This window comes from Nematostella vectensis, chromosome 14 (assembly GCF_932526225.1).
Source record: "Nematostella vectensis chromosome 14, jaNemVect1.1, whole genome shotgun sequence".
Classification (NCBI taxonomy): domain Eukaryota; kingdom Metazoa; phylum Cnidaria; class Anthozoa; order Actiniaria; family Edwardsiidae; genus Nematostella; species Nematostella vectensis.
The window spans coordinates 4,419,635-4,442,420 of record NC_064047.1 but is presented as its reverse complement, the minus strand read 5'-3'; the positions used below and the strand labels follow the sequence as shown (position 1 = coordinate 4,442,420).

Genomic DNA, 22,786 nt, shown 5'->3' with positions numbered 1-22,786 from the left:
TTATGAGAGTTCTACGGCCGAAAGAAGCTTTCGGCTACTTCTCACTCGCCAAAAAATAAGTGTGATACATAAACACAGTGATTCGAGAGCCAAACATTGATGGCCTTCATGGATTATCATTTGACAAATCCATATCCTGCATTTGGTAGAAATATAGACCGTCCGCTTTACGACCCTTACGGCCAAAGAGCTACCATTTGTGCCAATCAAATATTCCGAACTGCCTCCACTGCACGTGGCTAACAATGCAGCAACTGCATGTATTTCTACTATCACTTGATCGGAGAACTGTTTTACCATAACGCGAATCAGTCGCGTACCCAGGATTTGAGTGAGGGGGTGCGCAGTCGTAGGTATCATATGGAAAAAGTATAGCATTCGATGATTGCCTAATAAGAATTGACCCACTTTTTGGCCGCCGAGGGGGGGGGGGGGGGGGGGGGATCTGCGCACTGTGAACGAAAAATGTTGCTAACACAAAACAGAATTAGCGTGCCGCGAAATAAGAAGCGCATAAAAGACGACGACAGCGCGAAAACTAAGGGTACGACAATCCTGGGTACGCGCGCGAAAACATATATCTGTAGTTCACCAATTGGAGGTATATAAGCAAATCAGCCAATCAGCACACAGAAAACAAAACACATGTTTATCTAGTAGCTTTTATAAGATTTTATAGTACAACAGCTAATCGTTTACAACATTTTTGGTATTTACAATATTTTTAAATAAAGAATAAAAAGTTGTTTTCATCGTTTTTTTTTTTTTTTTTTGTTCGCCCTGCCATTCCTGATTTCAGAAATGTGAAGACGGGCGGGGAAAAGTTCACACTTACAACAATCTCCTAGAGGGCCAGCTCGCACTTCCAATCTCTTTCACAGGAAACCCGATAGAAACGCCAGGGCTAGGCTGTGCTTCTGGGATTTCATCTCCACCGAGAAGAGACACCCCACGGCTCACTTGGTGTGTCTTGTGTCTAATTACCCCAGTCTAGCGCTTTGACAAATTCTTCCTCAGTGAACTGCAATAACTTGGCCGCTTCTATGTGCATCTAGAGAAACACGAGGGAAAAGTGAAATAACCTTTGTCATTTGAACAATGTGTATTCCAGTCAACAGCACTGTGGCGATGGATCTCTGCACAATACCGGGGACCCAGGGCGTCCAGTACCACGCGGTAAACCAGCCTTTTTGTTTTGAAATGGCGGAGAAAGTGGGCTGTCACTCATCAATCATGTCTCATACCAACATCACAACATTGGCTGTAACTAGGCAGGTTTTCGAACAATTCGCCCCATGACAGGTAATCCGGAATCCGGAATCCATGAAAAAATGAGATATGGGATCCGGAATCCATGAAAAAATGAGATATGGAATCCGGAATCCATGAAAAAATGAGATATGGAATCCGGAATCCATGAAAAAATGAGATATGGAATCCGGAATCCATGCTGCTGGAATCCGGAATCCACGAGAAAAAACCCACATGGAATCCGGAATCCACACACTAGGATCCGGAATCAAGAACCCTATTGGAGAACCTGTCATGGGGCGAAACAATGGAATCAAGCGTTGTTTCCCTTCCTATTTTATATAGAACCTAAATACGAAGTTAGGTTCGGAGAGCGTTCGGGCTAGTCACGAACACTCAACAGGCTAAGGTTACTCAGTACTGTTCAATTTTTTAGAGAGTTGAAAACAACGATCGCATGGGTTTTTAGACAAGAGAAATAGAAATATAACGGGAAAGGACTTCGCTGAATCGCGACAAAGGAGACATTTCGCACAAAGGTTAGCGATATTTTATTCGCTGAATACAATATTCAACACAAATTGGGAATGCATTTTTGTTTATTTTATTAAGAAATCGCTGACAAAGTATCCTAATCCCCGTGGTGAGATTGTGTTTGTTTTCGGCAGAACAAGCGCATGCGCATACGTTATTCAGCACTTTCAAGAGAACATGATATAAGAGAACATATCTATGGTGACAAACTGGAGGATGTGAGAGACTCTTTTTAAAGAAGAGTAGCAAATTTGCACCTTTTGCCGCTTAAGCACGTCAACGAGTTTCATCTGCTTCTTGAATCCCGCCATCAGCTCGTTTTTCTGTTTCTCCAGTCGCTTGTTCTCCGCCATCAGCTGCTCCACCCGCCGCCTCTCCTGTTCACTGGAATCCTGACAAACAATTCTTTTTCAAAAATGACGACTATAAACCGCTTTGGCATAGATATGTTAATGCACTTTTAAAAGCTTTACCTATAGGACTGTTGGCTTTCTTTATAATGCATGCAAGTTTTAAATTGCACTGTTGGCTTTTTAATGTTGCATGCAAGTTTTACATTGCTCTATTGGCATTCTATATGTTGCATGCAAGTTTTACATTGCACTGTTGGCATTCTTTATGTTGCACGCAAGTTTTACATTGCACTATTGGCATTCTTTATGTTGCATGCAAGTTTTACATTGCACTATTTGCATTCTTTATGCTGCATGCAAGTTTCACATTGCACTATTGGCATTCTTTTGTTGCATGCAAGTTTCAAATTGCACTATTGGCATTGTTTGTGTTGCATGCAAGTTTTACATTGCACTATTGGCATTCTTTATGCTGCATGCAAGTTTTACATTGCACTTTGGAATTCTTTATGTTGCATGCAAGTTTTACATTGCACCATTGGCATTCTTTATGCTGCATGCAAGTTTCACATTGCACTATTGGCATTCTTTATGCTGCATGCAAGTTTCACATTGCACTATTGGCATTCTTTATGTTGCATGCAAGTTTCACATTGCACTATTGGAATTCTTTATGTTGCATGCAAGTTTTACATTGCACTATTGGCATTCTTTATGTTGCATGCAAGTTTCACATTGCACTATTGGCATTCTTTATGCTGCATGCAAGTTTTACATTGCACTATTGGCATTCTTTATGCTGCATGCAAGTTTTACATTGCACTTTGGAATTCTTTATGTTGCATGCAAGTTTCACATTGCACTATTCGCATTCTTTATGCTGCATGCAAGTTTCACATTGCACTATTGGAATTCTTTATGTTGCATGCAAGTTTCACATTGCACTATTGGAATTCTTTATGTTGCATGCAAGTTTCACATTGCACTATTGGCATTCTTTATAATGCATGCAAGTTTCACATTGCACTATTGGCATTCTTTATGTTGCATGCAAGTTTTACATTGCACTATTCGCATTGTTTGTGTTGCATGCAAGTTTTACATTGCACTATTGGCATTCTTTATGTTGCACGCAAGTTTTACATTGCACTATTGGCATTCTTTATGCTGCATGCAAGTTTTACATTGCACTATTGGCATTGTTTGTGTTGCACGCAAGTTTCACATTGCACTATTGGCATTCTTTATGTTGCATGCAAGTTTCACATTGCACTATTGGCATTCTTTATGTTGCATGCAAGTTTTACATTGCACTATTGGCATTCTATATGTTGCATGCAAGTTTTACATAGCACTGTTGGCATTCTTTATGTTGCACGCAAGTTTTACATTGCACTATTGGCATTCTTTATGTTGCATGCAAGTTTTACATTGCACTATTTGCATTCTTTATGCTGCATGCAAGTTTCACATTGCACTATTGGCATTGTTTGTGTTGCATGCAAGTTTCAAATTGCACTATTGGCATTCTTTATGTTGCACGCAAGTTTCACATTGCACTATTGGCATTCTTTATGCTGCATGCAAGTTTCACATTGCACTATTGGCATTCTTGATGCTGCATGCAAGTTTTACATTGCACTATTTGCATTCTTTATGCTGCATGCAAGTTTCACATTGCACTATTGGCATTCTTTATGTTGCATGCAAGTTTTACATTGCACTATTGGCATTCTTTATGCTGCATGCAAGTTTCACATTGCACTATTGGCATTCTTTATGCTGCATGCAAGTTTCACATTGCACTATTGGCATTCTTTATGCTGCATGCAAGTTTTACATTGCACTATTGGCATTCTTTATGCTGCACGCAAGTTTTACATTGCACTATTGGCATTCTTTATGCTGCATGCAAGTTTCACATTGCACTATTGGCATTCTTTATGTTGCATGCAAGTTTTACATTGCACTATTGGCATTCTTTATGCTGCATGCAAGTTTCACATTGCACTATTGGCATTCTTTATGCTGCATGCAAGTTTCACATTGCACTATTGGCATTCTTTATGCTGCATGCAAGTTTCACATTGCACTATTGGAATTCTTTATGTTGCATGCAAGTTTTACATTGCACTATTGGCATTCTTTATGTTGCACGCAAGTTTTACATTGTACTATTGGAATTCTTTATGCTGCATGCAAGTTTCACATTGCACTATTGGCATTCTTTATGTTGCATGCAAGTTTTACATTGCACTATTGGAATTCTTTATGTTGCACGCAAGTTTTACATTGCACTATTGGCATTCTTTATGCTGCATGCAAGTTTCACATTGCACTATTGGCATTCTTGATGTTGCACGCAAGTTTCACATTGCACTATTGGAATTCTTTATGTTGCACGCAAGTTTTACATTGCACTATTGGCATTCTTTATGCTGCATGCAAGTTTCACATTGCACTATTGGCATTCTTTATGTTGCACGCAAGTTTTACATTGCACTATTGGAATTCTTTATGCTGCATGCAAGTTTCACATTGCACTATTGGCATTCTTTATGTTGCATGCAAGTTTTACATTGCACTATTGGCATTCTTTATGTTGCATGCAAGTTTCACATTGCACTATTGGCATTGTTTGTGTTGCATGCAAGTTTCACATTGCACTATTGGCATTGTTTGTGTTGCATGCAAGTTTTACCTTAGACTGTGCTTTGGCTTTCTGCAGTGCCGTTTTATATTTCTCAGTCTCTTCAAGAGCTCGGTTCAGCCGAACCTCGACCACATTCTTGTTACTGGAAGCAGCTTTCTGATCACGTTGCAGTCCATCAAGTTCCTAGATAGAATAAAATGTTATTAAATTTTGCCTTAATCTCAATCCAGCATGTTGCTATGTTCCTATAGAAAGTTATAGCAGAATATGACCACTTTTTCATCATCTGTTCCCATCTTTTCCCTCATTCTCTATATCATATGTTACAGGGCCAGGTCAATGAAGGTTATACTCTACTAGCAGAATGTCAAAGTGACAAGGATGTGGCTTAATAACATAACATGGCATACTGGGGTTGCATTTTGGGTTACTTGGAAAGGTATGTGTGAAAGCCAATCTAAACCACTTTGTCCATTTGCACACCACAAGATTTTCCAAATGTTTACAAACAAACCATTTCCAAATAACCCCAAATCAGAGCGAGCTAGTAGGCTTGAGTAGAAAACAACTTTAAGAATGTAGAAATAATATAGCATAATGTTGAGCCTGCAAACCTTTCGAGTGGCGTTCAGCTGCTGCTCCAGACCATCACTCTTTTGCTTCGATTCCTCATACAGCTTTTTGTACTTCTCAATCTGAGACTAAAACCACACAAGACATGATGTGAAATGTTGAGGAACAGGAGTAATTCAGAGTCTTTGACTATTATGGACATTTTAAACATAATAGCAACAAGGCCTTTTTTAGTAAAAATACTAAAAGCTGCCAACTCTGGATCGGCCCTATAGGTAAATTCAAACAGGGGCACAGACTATCATCATCTTATTTCACATATTTCTAACACAATGCACATTTCTTACTTTTAACTTAAGCTGATATTCAAGTTTAAAACCATCCCTGGCTATGGGCACACATATCAAAGTGTTTAAAAATTACTACAGTATGAATTTGTTTACTTGAAGGGCAGAATTGGTCTTTTGAAGCCTTCCTTGCTCTTCAGAGAGTTCCTTGACTTTCTTCTCAGACTCCGTGATTAATTCTTCCTAGAAATTCAGTGAAAAAACACAATGGTTTATAATAAATTAAGCCAAATAACAATTTTTTTTCGGGGGGGTGGGGGGGGGGGGAAGGGGAAGTCTTCAGTCATTTCTGATATTTGCAAGGGACACTTGCACAACTTTCTGTTATAGGTCTTTGCAAAATCCATCCTTTACTGGGGTTTAGGTATTTCGTATTACCTTTTTAGCAAATGCTGCAGATATTCTATCCATTTCCTCTTGCATCACCCTCAGCTTTGCCTTGAGGAAGCGAATGGTGGCCTCTAGAAAATGCAACCCGGCTCAAATAAAAATGACTACAAATGGCTACAGTGCATTTAGGGCAATATTTCTTAAGGGGCTGCATGAACGTGGCAATCAATGTCATTGTAATAAATAACATCATTATCATTACTATCATAGCCCTAACAATATCATCATCACCATAAATCAACATCTGTATCATCATTATCATCATGATCCTTACACATATCATCAAACCACACAATCTCCATAATTTTCTGGTTTCAAACAAGACCTGGCCTCTTAAATTTTTTTCGCTCCAAATCTTCAAGCCTTTCTCATCTTGAAGAACATGTGAATGTTGATGAATGTATGTAACCTACTATAAATAATACTTTTTTTTATCACACACCTGAGCCCATATCCTCTGCCCCTGCGGGTAATACATCATTGTTAAGGTTGCTTGTGTAGCTGTCATCATGTGCTCCATCCTCCATGTTACTGATTACAGTTGCCAGATTGATTCTCTCTTGAAGGATGTTGTTAGTTTCTGGGGTATGGCTCGCAGCTGAAGCAGAGCGACTGGACGTTGCAGGAGTGGTGGTTCTTGGGCGATCTGTAGTCTTAGACTTTGGCCTGGACATTAGAAAGATGATTAGCATTACTTTATATCAGGATCTTTGGGAGGGGTTATTGGGGTCGCAACCCCCTATGAGAAAAAAAAAGCTATAGAAAGCACTTCTGTGCCTAGTCCCACCCTCCTCTTAAAAATTTTCATCGTATGAAAACTGTTTAGCCATATCCAATATGCGTAAACTTGAGCATAGGTGACAAGTTCAGGCTCTTCTATTATTTTTTAAATCATATAGGATGCAACAGGCTACTTATATTGCCAACTTCTTTGTAACCCAGTCTTCACAGTACAATTTGCGCTCTTCTGTTCATAATCTTACACAGCCATCCCATCAATCGTCATATATGCATAACTCTTTCTACTACCTGATATCACATTTTTGGAACCAACTACCTAACTCTGCTAAAGCTGCTAATTCCGTCTCTAGGTTCCGCAAGAACCTACCCGACATCATTCCACATGGCTGCCAATGCAGCAACTGTATTTAAATTCTCCCTATTTCCCATAATTAGAATTATTATGTAATGTGTAATGTAATCGTTGTCAGGTCGAGCGTTTGTACGATGAGCTCCCCGAGCTCGGGAGACTGGGTGACCACTCCTCACGTCATCGACGGAAAATAAATTATTGTATTGTATTGTATTGTATATACTGAATCCACTCCTGTTTGTAACAATAATCTCTGTGCAATTATCATGTTTTATTTCAGTTCTGCAAACAATATAATCCATGGGAATAAATTGTGATTTAACTACAGTATTTTCTCAATACAGTAAAACAATGCAATACCATTCAGGTTCTACTATGTAGCTACATATGCAAGTTTGAATTGTACCTTGCTGAAGGTTTCTTAGTTTTTGAAGTAGGCCTTGAAGTTGTAGCATTAATTTTTGTATTCTGAAAAGAAAGTCAACTTCTATATTCATAAACTATTTGTCATTATAATTATTATTATCTCTTTGATGTTTTGTAAACCTGAGAAATATAACACAGACCGCTCCAGCTGATGGAGGCTTGTCCTTTGGTGGATTTAGTGTCAATGGTAACAAATCTCTGAGGACACAACATATACTACATTAGTTACATAGCATATAAAAGAGTCCTATGAGTTTGGCAAATTTAGGCAAATTTAGTGTCAACGATAACAAACTACTAAGAACACAACAGACACTAGGCAACATGTATACATAGCATATAAAAAGTATTTTGAGTTCAGCAAATTTAGTATCAGTGATAATAAACTACTGAAGACACAAACACTGCATTATGTATATAAACATGTACACATCAAATAAACAATCCTTGATCTGATTTTGTATTTTGTATGTGGGAGTACCAGACATCACACTTACTCAGCAAGGTCATCCCCAAGGTCAAGGTAATAGGTTGACGGTGTTTGTCTGGACAAGTACTCATCCTGGTCATGCTGAAAAGAAAAATGCAGGGGGTTAGAAAGTGTCTGTTTTTTAGGCAACCGAGTCTTTTGGTTTGAATATGAATGCTTTATGCTACAATTTTTGTCTAGGATTTAGTTTTATCCCCCCCCCCCCCCCCCCGCACACACACACACCCGGGGGCTTTATGGCTCAGCTTACCATTACTTCCTCAGCTTCTTTGATGAGAGAGGCTGTTCGCTCCTCCAGCTCTGCATTGAGTCGCCTTCATACAAAAGTACATTAACGGTTGTTGCCAATATTACATAATTATAATTACACACACAACATCATATTTCTGGACACACTACAGGCTACACGTACATGTACTCCTCCTCTTTGCTGAGTAGATGCTGTGTTACGTTTTTGGTTTTGCCTGAAGGGGGTCTCCCTCCTCCGCTCGGTGGTCTGTTTGGGGTTTTCTTCCCGCTTGTTTGAGAAATTCCGCTTGGCGGTCTTGCATTTGATGAGCTTGCCCTCGACGACTAAAACATTAAAAGGCATCAGTAACTTATTAAACCCTGAATGCACGAGCTTAAAAATAACTGATTTTTTTTACCATATTTTTCGCTGTTTCGGTGAAGTCCTGAGGTTGTTTTCATGGAGATGTACGTCTGGAATCATAAGTGTGTTACGTCGCACGTAAAAGCCGCTGGCTTTACACAGGGTGCCCGTCAGCAGGAGACAAAATCGACTTACTTGCCTTTAACTCTTACTTGATCAATAATTCTCTAATGAAATCATAGTATTTTTTATATCATGTCCTGCCATTTAATCATGTTTCTATTGCCATGAGAATGATGCATTATTTTAGCCATTTGTTTTAATGTACTGCTTTTAAAAGCCTGGAGGACAATTGTGCTAATTTCTTTAGCAGTTTTAGCTTAAAATACCAAGAAAAGCACTATTTTTAAAAGAAAGTGTTTGCAAAAGGATAAAGGCGGCAAAAACCATCAACATAATTTATGCTAATGCAGCCTGTTGGGCTCCCTGTTCGCGTACCAATGCGCATGCGTAGTGTATTTGAGAGTCGGGTGGCGCTCAGCGGATGAAAACTTGTCTTCAAGATGGGCTTTGAAATGCCACCGGTCTCGAACAAAAAACTACCCGTTTAATCCCCCAAATAACCTTCCCAGGACACCAAGGCAGGCTTGGAGAACTGCAGGTTGTATCTGTTTGGGTTTGATACGTTCCATGCCCACAAATGACCAGCGAAACGGCGAAAACCAAGCAATATTCTCCGATCATGTCACGGCGAAATTGGGAGGTTTTTCCCGGACGAAATAAGTTCTACTGTGATGGCCGCATCATAATGGCGAGAAATAACGGTGTTTTTTACTTCACTGTCATCCTCATAGTTATAACGACAGGATTGTTCTTCGCATTCGAGTAAGTATTTGATCATTTGTGCAGATTCCCATGTTTCGTGCCGATGTAAAATGGGTTGACGTTTTGCTCTTTAGCTAAGTAAGGTCATAAATAAATTTACTTTTAAGAATGGATTATACTGTTAACAAATGTATTAAGTGTCTATTTAATATTATTCTCTGTCCGCCCTTTAACGTTCATATTCCTCGTTTACCGATATAAGGGGGATAGTGTATAATTTCTAAAGGAAACAATTTCTATGCTAATCTTTGATGTTTTGGCTGCTTCATTGCACGCATCGATACGTTTTTATATGTTTTACTTATAATTTGTTTTGTGTACATTTTATCCCTGAGAACGCCCGTCAAGATTTATTTTACGTCTGTACTAATCTCTGTTATTTTTTCCCTTACAAATTTTTTACCAACTTTCAGGAAAACTTGGTTTATCAGTATTTTTAACTCACACGTCCAAATAACAATGTTATGATAATTTTTGTCTCCCATGGGCTGGCTGATGGCTAATTCCCGACTGAGAATAACTTTGCATCTCCTAGCCAGCTCTATTTCCTAGCTTAATAAAATACAGAGTCCTAACAGAATAATTTTTTCTAAGATTGATCCCTATTTGGCCGCTTAATAGGAGTTGTCTTCTTAATTAATAGGGATAGCTAAAAACAGCACTTTAATAAGCTTTGATAAATGTAGGTGACTGCCATTGTTGGTACCACCACAGCTGCTCTGTGACAAGGAAGCCATTTCGTGGCAAATAATAACTGTCATGCTGCTAGCCAGTGGGAGAGCACACACAACACCAGGCTTCTGAACCGCAGACTAAAGACACATACAAATTTGTCTTCTAAATCAGTAACACTGCTAAGCTTGAAAACAAATTAAACTTTAATCAAACCAGCTCCCTGTGGTGATACAATTATATTTATTTCTCCTAAACTAATAGTGGTTTTTAGTTTCTGTCTGATAAAGTAATATAATATGTATTGCGGTCTTCCTAAACAAACTTGCTACAAAAGCTAGATGTTATAATAATGCTAGTCATACATAATGTTAAAATGGCTCCATAAAGTGATAGACAGATGATGATTGCCAGTTATGCCCTTTACATTCCTTTTTCCTAGAAAATAATAGCCTTTAATAGCCAATATTTATTGCTGTTTACTTATTTTTCATATAGTAGCAGTGAGTTACTTATCTTCATAGCAGTAGATCCATACCCTCTAAAGAGAAGAAGTAGTTTTTTTTTCATATGTTTTCCAGATGTTTATGCCTGTAGATTTTGTACAGTGTAAATGAAGCTTGTGTTTTAAAAACAAGCTTTAGCTCTTAGACTATTGTTCTTTCTAATGTGATTTTAGAACAATAATGTAGCTTTTGAATTGATTGCATATTTATGATTTCAATGCTGAAATATATTGTTACACTATATGTTTACACACACAATTTTTCAAACTGTCTATTTTTAAATGAGACAACTGTCCCAAAAATGTTTTCAAGAGATCTTAATGGTTATTAGTTTGTTCAAGATTTCCTGTGTACTGAGTGTATACTTTGGACTAAAAGAAAAAAAATCTTGAAATTGCAATTATTATGCAGCAGATTAAATGTTGTTTGGTATATAATCCTATAAAATTGTTTTGCTTGACTGTAATCTTTCTTATTTACATACTCTACACAATCATTTCTGGATTTATTCAATTGTTGGATCACCTAAAGCATACATAAAGCTTATACCAATTACTGTTACCTTGTGTTGCGATGATATTAAGAAGAGGCACTCATACAAACCCCTTTGCAAATCCATAAAATTGACTCAAATAAGATAATTTAACATTGATGTTTTGTTGTGCTGAACTTGTGACCAACTTCTTAGAGAGTAAATTTAATGAGCTGTGTCATGCAAAGGAACAGGTGATACTGCAGAAAGTAGTAAAGTTTACAGCTTTGAATTACAGCTGAAGAAATGGTTGAAATTTTATTTCCATTTTCGTGTCAACTGGGCCCCTTTTGCTTCTAAAACAGCCCACTGACAGTTAAAAGATTATAAGGTTGTTTGTTTACCTAGACATGTTTGTTTACTCCGCAGCTCTGTTTACCTATTCAAACACCTTTCTCCTGCTGTACCCATCATAGCTGCCTGGTTATTCTTCTTTGTCATGGCCACCTTGCTCAGGACAGCCTTTAGTGATCCTGGGATTGTGCCGAGGGCGTCGGCAGATGAAGCAGCCTACATTGAGAAGAGCATGGGTAAGGACTCAATGTGATGCCTATATGTCCAATTTGCTGACTATCTGTTTCAGTCATAATTTCTTTAAAATACATACAGCTATTCCATTAACATTGTTAAAGGAAGGTTAACAAGTTCACAAAAGGAAAATGACATTTATGCATGCAGGCATTCACATGTTTTGCAAGTGGAATGTTTTTATTGCATGGAACCTTAAATGTGTAAAGAAATTGTGTATTTGATTAGCTAGGAAAACATTTTGTTGTATGTATGCTTGTAAGCAGCATTGTCACCAGTTTACTTCCAGAGGGCCGACGGAAGCCTAAACCGGCAAGAGACAAACAAATCTATTAGAATCTGTGCTATATAACAGGCCATCTGCTCTAATCAGTCACATCCTCAAATAACCTTCCAAAACACACTGCTTTTACAATTCTAAAATATTTGTCACTTTTTCCGTTAAAAATCACCAGAGATTGTTACACTATCAACTGGAAGTAAACTGGTGATGACATTGCTACTTTGATTGTTTTTTAAGAAGTCTTGTGTCTTGTCTTCTACTGAGCACAGAAAGCATATTTTGTGAGCAATAACACTGACAATCTTTGTGTTTGTCAGCTGAGCCACCATCAGGGGACCCTCAGACATACAGACCCCCTCCGCGCACAAAAGAGGTGACCGTCAATGGGCAGACAATCAAACTCAAGTTCTGTTTCACGTGTAAAATATTCCGCCCGCCACGAACTTCTCACTGTAGCATGTGTGACAATTGTGTCGGTGAGTATCAACTTTGTCATCGCTGTCAACTCACCCGTATTAGGCGGGTGTCACAAGATTTTGGACCGCATACCAAGCCTAATTTTTGTGAGAATGTTCATACATTCTTTGTATTCACCTGCATTGGCTCACTTCTTTTGCTTGAAACTTGCTGTTTAAGTAATGCCGTATAACAAGACTAATTTTTGTGAGAATGTTCATACATTCTTTGTATTCACCTGCATTGGCTCACTTCTTTTGCTTGAAACTTGCTATTTAAGTAATGCTGCATAACAAGACTAATTTTTGTGAGAATGTTCATGCATTCTTTGTATTCACCTGCATTGGCTCACTTCTTTTGCTTGAAACTTGCTATTTAAGTAATGCTTCATGTAAGATCTAGGCAACCTAACGTCATATGCACGCTTGTATGTTAAAAATGCCTTTATCCAAAATTTATCCAAAACCTTGTGAAAATTATGTCAAGATAAACAATTGTTCTTTCTTCTTTTAAATGGTTCAAAACTGAAAATGTCAGATAAGATATATTAGGGAGCACACGTTCAATGTAATTTCCTCAAAATCTCACTATATTCTATATATTGTGCCTTTGTGTTTATTGCAAAAAAATATCCTATGTGGGAAAGCTTTGATAAAGCTTTTTGCCGCAGGACAACAGGACTTTGCCTAGTTCTTGCATGGATGGTTACTTAAGTCATAGTTATTTAATTATCTTTTTTGTTTTCTATTTGCAGAACGGTTTGACCATCACTGCCCTTGGGTAAGTAGATATTGCAATATTTGTTGTATCTTACATCTTTGGTACAAAATATGTCAAATTCTGAATGAAAATAATCCATTATAACGAGATAATGACAGCGTTTGCAAGGCTACAAATGTACCCTATAAAATCACTGAATCTTCTGCTTTGTTTGCTCATATGAAATGCAATTTGATGTGCCATTTCTGTGTTTAGTCGGTGACATTTCAAAATCTGACCTGCAATCTTGAGCTACTGTATTTGAACCCCATTGAGTATTGTAGCTGAAACATGCTCATCTCATGTAAATATATAGAGGTGGATTGAGAACTCTGCCCTGGGAATAATTAAAGCTTGATAATACTCAATGTTTTACAGTTTGAATTTCAATCACTGTACTTTAACCTCCAAGAAAAAAATAAAAGTAGCTCAAGTTATCTGGAGAGGAAAAAAAAATTTAAATAAAATAACCTTATTTTACTGTAGCTTGTCAGATGTTTGAGTTATTGAGGGTTCAGTCAAGTGTGCTAAGTATGTTCTGATTGTTGTTTGTCTTGTTTTGTAGGTTGGTAACTGTGTCGGCAAGAGAAATTACAAGTTCTTCTACATGTTCCTTCTCTCCCTATCTATTCACTGCTGTTATATATTCGCTTTTGTCATCATTCATCTAGTCATGTGTAAGTTAGTTGTCTTGTTGAGCACTGTAAATCCACTCTAAATCCTGCTTCAGATATGCAGCTGATCCATCTTGATCCCTGAGCCTTTCTTATTTTTTGTGCAAGTTTTGCCAAATGAAAGGTCCCGAGAAATTCCACATCACTACTGCCAGAAATCTAGGTTGCAGCTTTTAATAGCAACACTCGAGCATTGGACAGGCTCTGGGAATGAGATTGATTTACATTGTAAATACATTTATTAAAGTATGCTTTCTCTTTCATGATCCTTGTACCATTTTTTTTTCCAGTAACCAATAGAGAAAACAGATCTTTTGTTGATGCTATGAAAGAATCCCCAGCAAGATATCCTTTTACTGTTTATCACAGTAATCATTAAGGACAGTTACACTATAACAACAAAACACCAACAAGTACAGAAAGATTTCCATTGAAATATTATTAATGAGCAATAAATGGATCAAGCATTCAAAGTTAGCTCTAATCCTTCCTGAAAAAACATTGCATTGATGTTTTCACAATTAAAAGAACCAAATAATAGGTATTTAGATTCATTTTTTCCCTAGCTTAATTGGAAGTTGGACTTCTGTTGGACAATCAATAAAAAAAATGTTATTTCCTTAATTATAGTGTCAATTGTTTTTAAAAATATTCACAGAAATGCGAGCTATCAGCTGTTTTCAGACCTTAGTTATAGATTTTCTCTATATCCGACATATTCAACATTCTAACAAGCCATAACGCTATCCCTTGCCAAGTCTTGATCTTCCTTGACTGTTCATCACTATTCTGGAAGCTGTTGTGTGCTTTTTCTCCATCTGGTCCATCGTTGGTCTAACGGGTTTCCACACATACCTTGTGGCATCCAATCAAACTACTAATGAAGATGTAAGTCAGTCCCTCACACAGTATTACCTCCATTAACCGGCCAACTTCGTGGTCAGGACAGAGGCGGATCTAGTGGTTAGCCAAGTGGGCCCCAACTATTTTAAGATATTTGGCTTCAAATAACAAGAAATATAAGAAAATCCATGGGAGAACAATGAATCTGCCCCCTTGGTTTCTTGAAACTCATGGGTCCACTTCTGCAGGAGAAGTGGCTGCTCAAATAAGGTTGGCCACTAAATGGAGGTCTCTACTGTAGATACAGCAAGTACTGTATAGTCAAGCAGACAAGAACAAGTAAATCTTGGAGCAGACTTTCTATTGAGTGGGCCTTTTTCTCCCTAACTCTTCCATGGCTGTTTTGCTTGATTAGGCATCATTATCACCTTGCTTTCAGTATATTTTTCACCATTATTAGTAACAGTCATTATTTATGATAATAATAATCTTCATTATTATGACCATCTTCATGCAATATCATTTACCCAGGATTGCTGAGGGGGAGTCATAGGTATCTGGAAAATGGATATTTGCTGATCCTCCAATAAGAAAAGACTTACTATTTTGTGGCCAATGTGCGAACACACCCTGCAAACACCCTTGGTATGCGTCTGATCAAACCCATTAAGGACTGCAACAGTCACAACTACCACCAACAACACAAACCACTTTGTTCTTGTATTGTTTCATTAATTTTTTTTTTCTCTTCCAACAGATCAAAGGTTCCTTTTCCTCCAGGCGAGGGCAAGATAATTATAATCCCTACAGTGTTGGTAGTTCCTGTGGTAACTGCTTAGCTGTCATTTGTGGTCCAATGGAGCCAAGGTTAGCTTCAGATAATTAACAAAACAGTACCAAATGCCACACATGACACTGTTGGTCTCATTTGTTGCCCATTAGGGCCCAGCTTAATTTCAAACTTGCAGTTGAATATACAACTTGTAATGAACAAAATTGTACTTAAGGTCAAAATGTATAGAGTTTCTCATGACAGTTAAACTTTATAAATTGTGCCCCTATTAGGTAGACATCTCCATTTAACATACATACATTTATTTACTGTATTGTGATTGGTCTTTGTTATTTCTTGGTGGTCAGATGGTTACTACTGTATGCTATTAGAACAATGTTGCCTTTGAACTAAGATTGATTGCCATGGCCTTTGTTTTAGTTTATTAGATAGAAGAGGAATGGTGATACCTGAACCACCCGAGAGTGCTGATAGTTATGGTGCTCTAGGGACCACTAGCCAGGTGAAAGCCACAACCCTCCATCCACCCCCCTACCCCTCCCCCTATGTAGAAACAAACCACACCCATCACACTCTCTCCCACAGCTCCCATTAGGTGCCTGGGCTTCACACACCACAACCACCAGGCCTGTTCCCAGGGGGTTGAAGGTGTTGCGAATGCACCCCCCTACAATTGCCGAAAGTCCAGTAGACATGCTATTTGTAGACAAAACTATAATGCGCAAGCTAGATCACTCTGGTATCTCATCAATCCATTAGTCAGACTTATTGTGGCCAAATCGTCCCTTGAAGATACAAAAAAGGCATAAAAATCCTTTTTTGGTTCGTGGGTGATCAGATTTTTATCAGAAAACTCTCCCCCCCCCCCCCCCCCCACACACACACACACACCCTCAAGAAAAGTTCTGAGTATGATCCTGACTACTACCATCACAGTTTCTCCCACCACTCCCATCCCCTCACACATGCCAAAGCTACTAGCACCCGAACATTCTTCCAGGGCCGGGTTCCTAGAAAGCAGGTCAATGCTAACCTAGGGATGAATGCTCTTTTTATTGAATCAAATGTCAAGATGGCCGTATTTATTCCTGGTTTCTTGGAACTGGCCCAAGCACTCTCAACATGTATCCACTCCCACCCCATGTATACACACCAACCACAACCATCACACTCTCTTCTTCTACTCCCAACATGTACCCACTCCCACCCCATGTATACACACCAACCACAACCATCAGACTCTCTTCTTCCACTCCCCACATGTACCCACTCCCACCCCATGTATACACACCAACCACAACCATCAGACTCTCTTCTTCTACTCCCAACATGTACCCATTCCCACCCCATGTATACACACCAATCACAACCATCACACTCTCTTCTTCCACTCCCCACATGTACCCACTCCCACCCCATGTTTACACACCAACCACAACCATCAGACTCTCTTCTTCCACTCCCCACATGTACCCACTCCCACCCCATGTATACACACCAACCACAACCATCACACTCTCTTCTTCCACTCCCAACATGTACCCACTCCCACCCCATGTATACACACCAACCACAACCATCAGACTCTCTTCTTCTACTCCCAACATGTACCCACTCCCACCCCATGTATACACACCAACCACAACCATCAGACTCTCTTCTTCTACTCCCAACATGTACCCACTCCCACCCCATGTATACACACCAACCACAACCATCAGACTCTCTTCTTCTACTCCCAACATGTACCCTCTCCCACCCCATGTATACACACCGACCACAACCATCAGACTCTCTTCTTCCACTCCCAACATGTACCCATTCCCACCCCATGTATACACACCAACCACAACCATCAGACTCTCTTCTTCCACTCCCCACATGTATCCACTCCCACCCCATGTATACACACCAACCACAACCATCACACTCTCTTCTTCCACTCCCCACATGTATCCACTCCCACCCCATGTATACACACCAACCACAACCATCAGACTCTCTTCTTCCACTCCCCACATGTATCCACTCCCACCCCATGTATACACACCAACCACAACCATCAGACTCTCTTCTTCCACTCCTAACATGTACCCTCTCCCACCCCATGTATACACACCAACCACAACCATCAGACTCTCTTCTTCCACTCCCCACATGTATCCACTCCCACCCCATGTATACACACCAACCACAACCATCAGACTCTCTTCTTCCACTCCCCACATGTATCCACTCCCACCCCATGTATACACACCAACCACAACCATCAGACTCTCTTCTTCCACTCCTAACATGTACCCTCTCCCACCCCATGTATACACACCAACCACAACCATCAGACTCTCTTCTTCCGCTCCCCACATGTACCCTCTCCCACCCCATGTATACACACCGACCACAACCATCAGACTCTCTTCTTCCACTCCCAACGTGTACCCATTCCCACCCCATGTATACACACCAACCACAACCATCAGACTCTCTTCTTCCACTCCTAACATGTACCCACTCCCACCCCATGTTTACACACCAACCACAACCATCAGACTCTCTTCTTCCGCTCCCCACATGTACCCACTCTCACCCCATGTATACACACCAACCACAACCATCACACTCTCTTTTTCCACTCCTAACATGTACCCACTCCCACCCCATGTTTACACACCAACCACAACCATCAGACTCTCTTCTTCCGCTCCCCACATGAACCCACTCTCACCTCATGTATACACACCAACCACAACCATCAGACTCTCTTCTTCCACTCCCCACATGTATCCACTCCCACCCCATGTATACACACCAACCACAACCATCAGACTCTCTTCTTCCACTCCCCACATGTATCCACTCCCACCCCATGTATACACACCAACCACAACCATCAGACTCTCTTCTTCCACTCCTAACATGTACCCTCTCCCACCCCATGTATACACACCAACCACAACCATCAGACTCTCTTCTTCCACTCCCCACATGTACCCTCTCCCACCCCATGTATACACACCGACCACAACCATCACACTCTCTTTTTCCACTCCTAACATGTACCCACTCCCACCCCATGTTTACACACCAACCACAACCATCAGACTCTCTTCTTCCGCTCCCCACATGTACCCACTCTCACCCCATGTATACACACCAACCACAACCATCAGACTCTCTTCTTCCACTCCCAAAATGTACCCACTCCCACCCCATGTATACACACCAACCACAACCATCAGACTCTCTTCTTCCGCTCCCCACATGTATCCACTCTCACCCCATGTATACACACCAACCACAACCATCAGACTCTCTTCTTCCACTCCCAAAATGTACCCACTCCCACCCCATGTATACACACCAACCACAACCATCAGACTCTCTTCTTCTACTCCCAACATGTACCCACTCCCACCCCATGTATACACACCAACCACAACCATCAGACTCTCTTCTTCTACTCCCAACATGTACCCACTCCCACCCCATGTATACACACCAACCACAACCATCAGACTCTCTTCTTCCACTCCCAACATGTACCCTCTCCCACCCCATGTATACACACCGACCACAACCATCAGACTCTCTTCTTCCACTCCCAACATGTACCCATTCCCACCCCATGTATACACACCAACCACAACCATCAGACTCTCTTCTTCCACTCCCCACATGTATCAACTCCCACCCCATGTATACACACCAACCACAACCATCACACTCTCTTCTTCCACTCCCCACATGTATCCACTCCCACCCCATGTATACACACCAACCACAACCATCAGACTCTCTTCTTCCACTCCCCACATGTATCCACTCCCACCCCATGTATACACACCAACCACAACCATCAGACTCTCTTCTTCCACTCCTAACATGTACCCTCTCCCACCCCATGTATACACACCAACCACAACCATCAGACTCTCTTCTTCCACTCCCCACATGTATCCAGTCCCACCCCATGTATACACACCAGCCACAACCATCAGACTCTCTTCTTCCACTCCCCACATGTATCCACTCCCACCCCATGTATACACACCAACCACAACCATCAGACTCTCTTCTTCCACTCCCCACATGTATCCACTCCCACCCCATGTATACACACCAACCACAACCATCAGACTCTCTTCTTCCACTCCTAACATGTACCCTCTCCCACCCCATGTATACACACCAACCACAACCATCAGACTCTCTTCTTCCACTCCCCACATGTACCCTCTCCCACCCCATGTATACACACCGACCACAACCATCAGACTCTCTTCTTCCACTCCCAACGTGTACCCATTCCCACCCCATGTATACACACCAACCACAACCAGCAGACTCTCTTCTTCCACTCCTAACATGTACCCACTCCCACCCCATGTTTACACACCAACCACAACCATCAGACTCTCTTCTTCTGCTCCCCACATGTACCCACTTTCACCTCATGTATACACACCAACCACAACCATCACACTCTCTTCTTCCACTCCCTACATGTACCCACTCTCACCCCATGTATACACACCAACCACAACCATCAGACTCTCTTCTTCCGCTCCCCACATGTACCCACTCTCACCCCATGTATACACACCAACCACAATTATCACACTCTCTTTTTCCACTCCTAACATGTACCCACTCCCACCCCATGTTTACACACCAACCACAACCATCAGACTCTCTTCTTCCGCTCCCCACATGTACCCACTCTCACCTCATGTATACACACCAACCACAACCATCAGACTCTCTTCTTCCACTCCCTACATGTACCCACTCTCACCCCATGTATACACACCAACCACAACCATCAGACTCTCTTCTTCCGCTCCCCACATGTACCCACTCTCACCCCATGTATACACACCAACCACAACCATCACACTCTCTTTTTCCACTCCTAACATGTACCCACTCCCACCCCATGTTTACACACCAACCACAACCATCAGACTCTCTTCTTCCGCTCCCCACATGTACCCACTCTCACCTCATGTATACACACCAACCACAACCATCACACTCTCTTCTTCCACTCCCCACATGTACCCACTCCCACCCCATGTATACACACCAACCACAACCATCAGACTCTCTTGCTGAAGCCCCAACCTCACCTCCTGAGAAATGCTTTTTGTATTTCTAAGCAGTGATCTTTTCTTGATCATTTCAGCCTCGTCCAGGATCGCCAAATGGCATCAGTCAGGTGACAACTGTTGATGAGACAAAAGACAGCACCAGAACTCCAGAAAAAAACATGGAAGATGCACTCAAAGCCGACAGCGATAAGGGCCTGGTTAAACTCAGCAGCGTATGAAACCATTACATGGATACCCTGAAATGATAAGACAATGGAGACTGCATATGGTCCCACCTCATTGGAATTCTGATTTTATTCTGATAGTGGTAAGAGAGCAGTGTTTGAATGCACCAGATCAAAACATTGACTTAATAGGACTGTACAGGAGTCGTTTGAATACACCAGACTGCAGTGATTTGATAGGACAGTGCAGTAGTCAGTGAAAAGGGACTTCATAGTGTTAAAATATAACACCCGATTGCAATACTTTCTAACTGCAAAGAAATCATGGAAGAAGAGCCATTAGGCTTAAACTAACATGTGTATGGATGAACTAGGCCACTAATGAACTGGTCCAACTTATGCAAGCAAAAACTGCACCAATAATCAGAGGTAAATTAAAACCATAAAGAAGGGTTGCCTTTGGAGAATTTGTACCAAACTCATTGCTGATTGAGATAAGAACATTTCAAGCTTGATTCCAATTGATGACAAAGCCCTGCATGGAATTGAAGTGCGTGCTATGGACATCACCAAACTTGTTGTATCATGACTGCCAGATTTGATTGACTTCACATATTTCCCAGACAAGACCCATTTTTTTTGATGTCCTGACAACAAAATTTAGTGTAAAAATCTTGCAATTTTGAGGAACATTTTGTTACATATATTATTATCATGTCTTTATTATCTGTATACAGTCATCCCAATGTATTGTAGAAACCTTCAGAATATTTGTTTGCTTTTTTTCAGGTTTTTTATGTTTTAAGAGAAGGGATTTTTGGAAACACTGAGTGAATATTTGTGGGTAGACTGTATTGGGCCCTAGCAAGAATTTTGATTTATTTTACGACTAATTTGTCTTCTAATTTGTCTCTTGCTAGTGGCAAACTATTTTTTTATTTGATCTCTGACTTCAGTGGGGTGATTCACATGACCATTCCAACTCTCCTGGCTATAGCCCTGACTGTTGGCTTTACACCTAATCCTGGCTAAGCTGCTGTACTAGGTCAACTCAGCGGCGTAGCCAGGATTTTTAACAGGAGGGGGGCCAAAAGGCCCTTTCAAGGCATTTTCTCCTGTGTTTTAAATAATGTCTCATACATTTACTGTATGTTTGGCTGTTAGAAGGGGGGGGGGGGTGGGACCCCTAGGCCACCGCCTGGCTACGCCCCTGATACTCTAGCTGTTTCCAGGACAGGGGGGACAGAGATATTAGGCTAAATTTTGATAAATTTAATATTCCCTCTAATTTGACTAGAGCATTCCTTGATTTTTGAAACGCTTTCCAGCTAACCTAGAAAACCAGGTCAAGTTAAAATATATTTGAAATCTAAGCGCACTGGCAGTCCCCCCAAGATACCTGAGACCTACTGGACTAATCAAAATATTTCATGATTTCAGACAACCTGAAAATAGTTTGGTCTGGTTTATCAGAGTTTAGCCTAACACACCCTCCTGGCCGTGCTGTACCTGTGGCACTGATTTTGAGGGATAACCAAGGCTCACGTAAAATATTTTTATTTTTATTTCACCTATTGAGATCTGGAATAAAAAGGGGTAATACATCCATATCTCGCAAATAATGATGTAAAACGTGGACATGTAAATTTACATAGTGTCATTGAGGCCAAAACACACTTAGAGTGGTTTTCATTAACCTGTAAACCAAAGTGTGATAGTAAAAGGGTAATAGTCAGTTAAACACAAATGAGAACAATAGAATCAGATCACAAAGTGTAAAAATGTTAAAGTGTAGTTCACGGGTTAATGAAAATCACTATTGTTCTGAGGTTGTTTTTTTATCATAAATGAGTAAAATGAACAGTTTAGTGCCATGTA

The 22,786-nt window shown here is 40.4% G+C and overlaps 2 protein-coding genes across 3 annotated transcripts; one reads left to right on the top strand and one right to left on the bottom strand.

The window, feature by feature from the left end:
* Nucleotides 1-648: 648 nt before the first annotated feature.
* LOC5510171 (testis-expressed protein 9) lies at nt 649-8,891 on the bottom strand. Its single transcript, XM_001630582.3, has 13 exons — nt 8,758-8,891; nt 8,523-8,683; nt 8,361-8,424; nt 8,118-8,191; nt 7,761-7,818; nt 7,601-7,662; nt 6,544-6,767; nt 6,090-6,172; nt 5,808-5,894; nt 5,406-5,492; nt 4,840-4,974; nt 2,043-2,177; nt 649-1,051 (listed from the first exon to the last, which is right to left on the bottom strand). Exons 1-13 carry the CDS (start codon nt 8,758-8,760, stop codon nt 977-979), a joined length of 1,248 nt encoding a protein of 415 aa, XP_001630632.2. The 5' UTR covers nt 8,761-8,891; the 3' UTR covers nt 649-976.
* Nucleotides 8,892-9,213: 322 nt separating this feature from the next.
* On the top strand, nt 9,214-22,786 carry LOC5510169 (palmitoyltransferase ZDHHC14). Of its 2 annotated transcripts, XM_032379264.2 has the most exons (10): nt 9,215-9,587; nt 11,667-11,827; nt 12,426-12,584; nt 13,319-13,344; nt 13,889-14,000; nt 14,288-14,342; nt 14,783-14,885; nt 15,598-15,707; nt 16,054-16,135; nt 20,819-22,786. In XM_032379264.2, exons 1-10 carry the CDS (start codon nt 9,403-9,405, stop codon nt 20,960-20,962), a joined length of 1,137 nt encoding a protein of 378 aa, XP_032235155.2. In that variant the 5' UTR covers nt 9,215-9,402; the 3' UTR covers nt 20,963-22,786. The 2 variants fall into 2 exon arrangements, with proteins under 2 accessions (XP_032235156.2, XP_032235155.2); XM_032379265.2 differs by lacking the exon at nt 12,426-12,584 and having other exon boundaries at nt 9,214-9,587.

Coding starts and splice junctions, on each gene's coding strand:
- LOC5510171 (XM_001630582.3), bottom strand. Junction 8,192..8,360: donor AAGAAGCTGAGGAAGTAATG/GTAAGCTGAGCC, acceptor TTTTCTTTTCAG/CATGACCAGGATGAGTACTT. Junction 7,663..7,760: donor AGCCTCCATCAGCTGGAGCG/GTCTGTGTTATA, acceptor CTTTCTTTTCAG/AATACAAAAATTAATGCTAC.
- LOC5510169 (XM_032379264.2), top strand. CDS start 9,403: ATGACCAGCGAAACGGCGAAAACCAAGCAATATTCTCCGATCATGTCA. Junction 13,345..13,888: donor TTGACCATCACTGCCCTTGG/GTAAGTAGATAT, acceptor CTTGTTTTGTAG/GTTGGTAACTGTGTCGGCAA. Junction 15,708..16,053: donor TGTGGTCCAATGGAGCCAAG/GTTAGCTTCAGA, acceptor CCTTTGTTTTAG/TTTATTAGATAGAAGAGGAA.